General features: G+C 40.4%; 1 protein-coding gene across 1 annotated transcript in view; it reads left to right on the top strand.

Annotated features, from left to right (window-relative positions):
- The window catches only part of akap12b (A kinase (PRKA) anchor protein 12b), a 48,561-nt gene that overhangs the window by 13,469 nt on the left and 25,474 nt on the right, over nt 1-9,618 (top strand). Inside the window, exon 2 of the mRNA XM_037750151.1 lies at nt 8,797-8,872. Coding sequence (XP_037606079.1) covers nt 8,797-8,872 — 76 coding nt within the window. The remainder of the gene's footprint in view (nt 1-8,796; nt 8,873-9,618) is intronic.

The following is a 9,618-nucleotide window of genomic DNA, read 5'->3' as shown; positions in this document are numbered from 1 at the left end:
GTGGATTTGTTATTTCAACCCAGTTAGAGAGGCAGGCCCCTGGGGTCAAACGCTGGCCAGTGTGGCCTGATTGTGATCGTGTCCTGGGGGGTCTTTTTCCTGCGTCCATGCAGGCTGTTGTTGTTGTTTGGCTCCGTTTGCTGTTCGAGTGTAGCAGCCGCACAGATGAAGGGATGGGGGTGATGAAAAACAGACAAATTGTGGGAGGTATAGAGACTTCGGGTTAAGGGGTTAGTGATGCACTGATGTAGGTAGAGGACAACCTGGGTTGATCTGTTGTCTTAAAATGGCAGCTAACAGGTGTGTGACTCTTTAGGGTCACTCAGTCTTTTGGTTTGCATTTCTTTCCTTCTACTAGGTTCCTCTCTCAGACACGAACATACACATAACTTGAGTCATTTTATCTGTCTGCTGTTTTATTTATCTAATTCATTCGTCCTGTATGTGAACCGGGCTGAAATCAAATACAGCTGACAGTCATGCAAACAGACTGATGAGGTTTCCAGGGCTAAGAAGCAGAGGTGTGGGCTCGAGTCACATGACTTGGACTGGAGTCAGCCTCGAGTCATAAATTTGCTGACTTTAGACTCAACTTGACAAAATCAAAAAAGACTTGCAGCTCGACTTGGACTATAACACCAATGACTTGTGACTTCACTGGACTTGAGACTTTTGACTTTAAAATACTTGATACCTTCTCCCAAGCCCAAAGATCAAAAAGTGTGTGACGAATCAGTTAATATCCCTTCATTTCCTGGATTAACTAATGTTAACGCTATTCATTCCCAACAAGTCGGCACTTAATTCCCCAGATCCACTTTATTTGCACCAATCCAAAAGCATCCAATAAAGTTGCAGGAGAAAACCATGAAGAGCTAACGTTACATTACTGAGCGGGTGTTGGAAAAAATTATACCAAAGATAATTTAATTTGCATACAAAAACTATGCGGTGGTCGACAAAAATGAAATGCTTTATGCAATACGTGAGGGTCGAAAATTACAGAGACGCAAATGGCATTACATTTGGTGGAGAGCGCATTATTACTTGTTTAGGACTCAAAACTGGACTTGACCTGGGACTTGTCAGTCTTAACTTGGGACTTGACTTGAGAACAATGACTTAAGAATTACTTGTGACTTGTGAAACAATGACTTGGTCCCACCTCTGCTAAGAAGTAATGGATCACAAACTTATCATTGCAAAGATACTGTATATATTTTTGCATAGTTTCCAACAATATGTAACTATCATTTCATGCAGTTCGCATGAAAATTAATGTCAATTATAACCAGCATTTTGGGGCGAATTCAAGTCAAGTTTGAAGCTTTCAAAAGCAAATAACAAATCAGTTGCAAGTCTTTCAGGTGTCTGACTGCTGACCGTTACAGTAAAATATAGAACCGTTGCGCTGCGTTAGAAGTGTTTTATATGACTGAGAATGTTCAATTATGTTGATTGAATATCCAAGGTATTATCCCGAATTGCAGAAAAGTTTTTAACTTTCAGCCAGACACCAGACTGAATGGATCCTCATCCACTTAAAGATAAACTAATAGAAAAATTGGCAACCTCACTTGTGGATACAAACACAGAGAGTGTGGGAGTTTTTCCATATCCAGCTTGTGTTTGTGAGTTGACCGATTTATTGTAACGGATGCCTTCCTGAAAGCCACCATAAATAAAATCACACAGTCAAACCTGCTCTGTGTATAGAGCAGAAGTGGATGAGACAACTGGAATGAAAGAGGGAAAGATGGAGGGAGGTAAAAAAAGAAAAGAGGAGATGCTTACTTTTCATATTGTAACTCAGTAATACATCTGGATCTGACTTGACGTACTCAGATTTGGCCCATGATCCAAATGTTTGAGGGATTACTGTGAATTTGGCTCGCACAAATTAGCCAAAAATCTTTTCTTTTTTTTTAAAGGAGCATGACTTCAGCAGAGACTTACAATCGTTATGAGGATTTTTTTGTGATTCAGGACTCGTTTAACTTGTTTAGAGTTTCTTTATTTCACTTTAAACTGATCAAACGCACACACAGAAGCACAGGTACTCGCTGTCTGAGCACCTGAGCAGAGTTGAAGGTTTGTGGAAACAGTGAGAGTGCTCTTTGGGGGTCTTGTCAGGCTTTGATCTTTGGTATGTACTGAATGTGGGGGTCAGGGATAATAGATTGGGGGCTGGCAGGGGTGAAGAGACATGAAGGGAGAGGGAGGGAGAGGGAGACAGACATGATGGTCACACAGGCCTCCGAAACCTCCCGTTAGACTAAGGGGAAATATTTATTGGCAAATACCTCTCACAGCTCATTTTAACCTGCTTAGAGTAGCTTATTGGTGGAGTTTGATTCATCAGGATTGTTTAGATGATGGTTAAGTTGAGAGAAGTAGAATAAATGGACTCTCTTATACTTTCTTTGAAGCTTTTGGGCAGCTTCGGGGGGAAGTTAAAACTAACTTTACTACATGCTCTCCTTAATTTAAGAAGGGATACATACAAATCTGGGATTTTACTGGTATTTAATTTGAATATTATATGTAACATTCAAAAATGCAGATTAAAATCGATTTTAATGCAGAGCCTTAGACTGTATATAAGAAGTGGACGTAGTCACCGTGACGTCACCCATTGGTTTGTGGACTGCGGTTTTGAAGCCTCGAGTTCGGCATTTTGGCTGTTGCCATCTTGTTTTTTTTGCAACCAGGAATGACATGAGAGGGTGGAGCTAAGTACAACTGAACAATGAATAAGACATTTTTAGGCGACCAAAATGTTACAATTAACAAGTGGTAGCAAGCTGTCAATCACACGGTAGCCACGCCCTAAAGCATACTCTGCTTTATGGTCTATTTTATTCTTAGTGGGACCATAATTTACTAAATGAACATCATGCTGTATTGAAGAAGACTTTACAACAATTGTGTGAAATCTGGGTGAAATGTAGTTTGAATCTTCCTCGTTAAATAATCAATACGAACCAAAAACACTAAGCCTTACTTATAGATTCCAACAGGATGATTGAACATAATGTGCCATTAAGATAAGGACTACTTTCCTTGGACCACATTCTTGCCTTCTTTTTCTCCTCATTCTGGCTCTCTGTTTCTCATCTCCTCTCTTTCTATCTTCACATCTCCGCTTTCACCTCCTCTCACTCCTCCTCTCCTCTGCCTTTATCTTTGTGCTCTCCGTTCACCCAGTCGTCCCCCTCCCATCGGCATCATCCTCCTTTCGTCTCCTCCGAGACTCTGTCCACACCTCAGAGGTCAGAGGTCTCAAGGTTAACTGTCACGTACAAACTACGACCCCACAGAGAGTCTTTAAGCCTGTTATCTCCTACTGCGAATTTCCTTGTGTGTGCATATGTTCACTTGGGAATAATCCTACCATGATTGCTCATGTTTATAAACTACTACACTGTCATTCACTGACACTGTACTTTTTCTTTTCTTTGTATTTGTGCAAGCTTATGAATCAGCATTAAACAGTTAAGTTTTCCTCCTTGTGCATTTTCAGCAGCACCTCGCTGAGTCATAGTCAATATACTGGCAACAGAATGATCATGCCGGCCAGATGGAGTGAATTTATGACCGCTGTTTCCGCTTCATCATTATTGTGCTCTTTGTTATGATTGACAAGTAGTTTTGTGGTGAGCTAGAAAATATTAGCTTTCTGCATTTGATATCTGCTTATTTCTACAAGGATTCTCAAATATATTAAATCCAGTAATAGCTACATTGATCCACTCTTCAGTTGCAAGAACCCAGTATTTGAAGACTGAAAACTGTCTTGACAGGAACTTGTATAAATCACTACAGAGCCACAAAATAAGAGGAATCAAATGCTAGCTATAAATCAAAACCATCCTACTGTTTTTGAACTCCTAAATCACTTTCACCCGCACAAAGACAAGCCTCTTCTGTTTTATTTGAATGGATCAGATTTAAATAAAGGTCACCAAAGCACTTTTTGCATACTCAGTTCTTCTCTCCGCCTCTTCTGAGACCAGAGACCCGAGTTCGAGATGTAATTTGCCAGCTGCGTCACCCTCTTCTTTTCCATTAACCCCCTCCTCCTGCGTCCTGTGTTTGGTTTAAGGGATATAAATCTCTTCTGCTGGCCTTTGGGGAGTGATTTAGGAGACCGCAGGTCGTCTCCCTCTCCTGGAGTGTAGAGGTGCAGCCAAGAAGTGAATGAGAGAGGCATATAAGAGAAAATAAGAATCAAAGATAAATTCGGGATAAAAGCGAAAGCAGAAATAGTGGTAAAGTGAGAGAAAAGATCATAGGAAAATGGCCAAGAAGACAATCTAATCTTTTCTCCAGAGCTGGTCCTGTAATTGCACATCATTCTCATTGTGGACAATCAGATGAGAAGGATTTAAAGTTTATCTGAAGGCTTTATTGCGCAAAGTGCACTGACAAATTACACTTTGGAGTATTTTTTTTGCCATTAAGAAGACAACTTCTCTCATAGACTTTCCTACAAGACAGCCAGATATAATCAGTCTGTTTAAGTTTGTGAAAGTTTAACAGCACTCATTACCCAAATGTTGAATGTAGAATCAGTGAAAACACCTGTCATCCAATATGTTGTCAGGTATTAACCACTATCTTCCAGCACTTTCTGTACAACATTATCCACATGCTTTGAGAGTACATTTCTTGTCTTTACTGTGTAGCTAGGTGTATGGTTATTCTATGTTTTTCTTATTGTCAACAAATACTAGGGGTGGAAATCACCAGAGGCCCCACGATACAATATTATCACGATACTTAAGTCAAGATACGATCTTATTGCGATTTTAAACATTTTGCGATATGCTGAGTATTGTTATATATTGCGATTTACTATCTTTTTTCAACTGCAAATTATGCAGTTTGTCAAAATCTGTTTTATCTAATAAGATACAGTTTTCAATCTGTTCATCTCAGAGTTTTCATTCACATTTCTTGAGGTCAGAGGTCAAGGGACCCCTTTGAAAAATATAAAATATCACCAGCCTTATTATTTAATGTTAATAGCAGGGATTTGTGATTTAATCTTTTAAAGTGTCTTTCTTTGTCCAGTTCAGCTTTACCTGCCTGCCACTCATTGTAACAAGTTGGATTAAATAAAAGGATAGCAGTTGTAAGTCTAAATGCTGACTCAGCAATTACCGTAAGTGCCACACAGGTCTGCTGGCTGACAGACATTAAGTACCTCTAATAGGTGTGTAAACACTTAAATGAAAGAGGCTGCAGAAGAGGGAAGGAGGGAGATACAATCATCCTTTGAGATGAAGAGTTGAAACAGGTTTTAAAAGAGGCAGGAGGTGTAAAGAGATACTTGAAACTACAGTGCTGACTGTTAATTGAATAATGAATATACACATCACTAAGAAAACACACAGCCACAAATACAGTACTGTACGTACATCCTTCTCATGAGGGAAGGTACAGTATATGTCTCTCCTTTACGCCTCTATCTAGTCGTGTTGAATAATGCTGCAAGATGGAAAAATAACAGTTATTCTTAAATAAGAATAGGGCTGTGTAAATATTTTCCAATAAGATAAATTAAATCAGATCACATTACACAGAAAACCAGACAGGAAACAAAACAATAGTTTTTTCCCCGCTGTTGTTTTGTTCAGCAGATGTTTTGTTTTTTGACCAGCAGGTCTAAGTCTGTCTTTAGGTCTTTGTGGCAGACCATGTCGACCAAGCAGACGTCAAAAAATGCACAACTGGCAGTGAAACTTCATCATATTCTGTCTGGGAACTCGTGAAAGGAATTCAAGGCATCTCAGGCGACGCAGTACTTGTCAGTTTTTGGGTCAGTTCAGTTTCAGGTCACTGGAATGATAAATTAAAACTGCAAAACTGCTATTCTTATAATACCAACAGCCTTCACCCTCAATCATTTCTATATGGGTGAGATACAAGATCCTCCCTACAAGGAGAAATCCTCCTTCCTCACCTGATTACATGAGAATTGAGTGTTATTGCCTGACTCCCAACATCAAATAACATGCAGCAGAACCAGAGATACTGTCTTTTTTTTATTCCATGCATCATTTTTCTTGTCGAAATCTGGTGCCTACATTACCAACAATGCATCTTGGCAGCTGACAGTTTGGTTGGAGATTCAAATGTGTTATGCTAGTAGTGACTAATGTAGCCTCGAGCCACTAGCCTCAAGCAGAGATGAGGAGCTACAGAGGTATGTTAAACTCACTTCTTTTTAACTCAACACCACCCTTTTTTTTTGTCATTTTCAAGCTTGTAGTCTTTCGTGGGATGTGACATCACCTGAGGCAGTCTATCAGACTTCACACATCCAATATGGATGTAATTCCCAGGGATCCTGGTTTGAGTTTCCTGATCTATATTATGACCCATGAGGCTCATTCATCCATATCCCGAAGCATTCTGTCTTTGCTCTTGAAGGATTTATCCTTACACCTCTTCCTAACTGGATGCGAGCGAGCGAACATCAGATTGTTTCAGTTTTTCCCAATGAAGATGTCCTAACCTGCTCTGTGCGTCAGTGAGCAGGCAAAGCAACGTGTCGCTTGTTTGAAAAGCCGCTTGCACTTGCTCTATTTATGCAAAGTTTTGCTCAGCTCCAACCTATTTTCACTGATCAAAATCGACGCTGACTGTAACTGACAGTTAATCAATATCATGCTCTCTATGTAATAGAGAGTGACATCGCTCGTAGTATATCTGGACAATTTTTCGTGCGCCATTCGCCAGAGTTCGCTCAGTCGCTGTATGTTAGGAAGAGGCATTACACCTGCTGCGGTGAGAAAATAGCAGCAGCATTTTTGACGGCCAGAGGAAGGAGTGGCATTTTGACGGGGTCAGAGGGGACCTATGAGGTAACTTAGGGACAGAGGTGGTCATAGGGTGACCATTTGGGGGAGGTGGGCTGAAGGCGAGGAATGCTGGGAATGCCAGTCATGAGGTTGACTAGGGAAGGGCGGGTCGCTGCAGGTCTAGGGGTCAGCTGATGGCTCACACAGCAAATCTGATCCTGACGGCTTTAAAAGGACAAAAAAATGACAGCACCATCCTCCTCTGTTTGAAAGCTTTTGAACCACTGTGATTACATGTGAGGGTGTAAAGGCTTCCAATATGCAGTACGGATCTTGTCTGGCTTCAATTATGTTTATAATTTCTTGTTTAGAATCAGGGGCCCATATAACAACAATAGATACTGCTTACATGCAGATCAGCGAGATCACAAATAGTAGCAGCATCATGTTTCACGTATAACTGTCACTCACAAATTGCAGACATATTTGCGAGTCCTACAAGGCTCTTGCATGCTCGTGCATGGGTTGCCAGTATGGTGTTTGTTTTGATTAGTAAAATGTGTCAGAATTAAAGGGAGGGGAAATGATCTCATGTTGCAGATTTGCAGCTGGCCTTTGGCAAATTTGGTGAAACAGTCAAGAATCATTTTCTGTTTGTTGGGTGGGAGTACTTGGAATGGAGCAAACGGGGTGAAGGGTGTGGTTCTATTATGTTTTTGTAGTAAATGTGTTTTAAGATCTGATTACATTTACAACTAATTATGACCACAATATTATACAAAACCCTCATTTCATCTGGTTTGGCAGATCAGAAGCCAATGCAAAGAAATGACAAAGGTTGTTAGATTTATAACGTAACTGCCCCAAAATGTTAGTTCTGACAGCTCTCCACCAGATGACCGGTCCTTCCTCCCCTCTTCAAACCAGCCCTCACTTTCTTTTTCTCATCTTTTAGTACGTCCCTCCCAACCTGTCCCAAGCAGAGTGTCTCCTCTGTGGTGTCATATTTCAGGGCTTTCCTGTAGGAGTTTGGCCTGATGGGAATGAAGCCTGAGTTGTCCATTAGTTAGATTAGCAGCTCTGTGGGGAGGCTCTGGTTCCCTCTCCCCTGGCCAGGACAGACAAAGCTCTGGCCTGCCTGCTATTGTACGGCTGTCAGTCGGAGCTGGTCACTACCAGAAAAAAACTCAGATCCACTGATAAGGTGCTGTGAGCAAGGCTGTGTGTTATTTACTTGTTAACACACTATGCCCATTATGGAAAATAACTGGAAAATTGTACTTTTTGATCAATATTCCTAAAATATAATTTTTTTGTTGTGACGTTGGTATATTACTCAGTTTGTTGCAAACTTGCCCTACATTTGAGTGTTGAACAACAGAAGAATGATTTTAATGAGGTGTTGTGAATGTGACCTGATGTTATTTTACCTATTTTTGGTCTTGTCATGATGTTTTTGTCTTTTAACGATGAATTTCACCGCATGCTAATAAAACTATTTAAGGACATGTATCATGGAGCGCTTGATTCCAGCCGCGGGAACTTTGCTATATATCATATCCACCTCTTTCTCCCCATTTCCAGTCGGCCTATACACTTTCATCTGTCCAATAAAGGTGAAAAAATGCCCCCAAAAAATAACCTTTAAAAAAGGATGTGTATCATAGTGGCACCATTTAAGGATCTAAAAGCATCCTGGCAGGCTGATTCGCTGATCATAAAACATGAGGGCTCGGTTGCCTTCTGTAGCTTCACATAAGACTGGAAACAAGGGGAAACAGCTATAGCACAGTCCAAAGTTCAAAAATTAAAAAAATAAGGGTAATTGTCTGATGTCGGGTTAAAACAAAATCGTAAAAATTTCCAAACTTCAACTATTCCTTCAAAGGAAAAAAATGATCACCTATTTATTCCTGTGTAAGCTAATGCATTGAAATTAGTTTTCTTAAAAAAACTCAGTGTCTCATCTTCTCTCTGTCTATTTCAGCCTTTGGAGAAAAATGGACAGATCTCCAGCCTGACCAGTCTGAATGGACACTCGGAGGACGACACGCTAGCAGAAGGTGTGTGTATATGTGTGCGTCTGTCTCTTCAACGCTGTTTATTTACAGTGTGTGACACTGGGTGATGTTCCTGTGGTCGGTAGTGTGAGCAGCGGCGATGTTTGTGTGTGTTTGTGTCTGGGATTTTGTACTGTTTCTTCAGCAGTGGCCAAAGGTAAGCTTGTTTGTGTGGGGTCAGTTGTCAGTGTGTGTGTGTGCAGATTCTTGTCTGCAGATGTCTTCATGGAGCTGCAAGATTTACTTGAGCCTTAACTAATCCCTTTGTCAACACACAGGGGACACCTACATGGGCTTTTCACATAGAAGCCACACACACTCACACTCACACCCACATACCCAACATACTCTTTCTCTCTCCGTGATTGCATGTCAATTTTAACTTGCATACATACACCCATTTTGTAAAATTGTACTTGTTTTAAGTGTGATTTTGCACTTCAGGACAGATGCAAGAATAGTTTGAGCTCAGATTACATCCATGTGTGTGAGCATCTGCAGAAATATCACTTTAAATTTGTCCAAAAAAAAACAAGAAATACCTCGATTTTGCTCTCTAAACCTCGAAAAGCCTTTGAAAGAGTAATCTTTTTGTAGAAGAAGCTAAAGAACACAAAAGTAGGCCTCATCTGTCTCATTGTTTAACAGACTAGTCAAAACATTGTTCTTATAAAGTGGAAATATTTATAGAGGACTGTCTGTGGTCTCGTGGAAGATACTCTAAAGACACAATGAACATTTTCGAATCA

This window comes from Sebastes umbrosus, chromosome 18 (genome assembly GCF_015220745.1).
Source record: "Sebastes umbrosus isolate fSebUmb1 chromosome 18, fSebUmb1.pri, whole genome shotgun sequence".
NCBI lineage: Eukaryota > Metazoa > Chordata > Actinopteri > Perciformes > Sebastidae > Sebastes > Sebastes umbrosus.
This window is presented reverse-complemented; position numbering and strand designations above follow the sequence as displayed.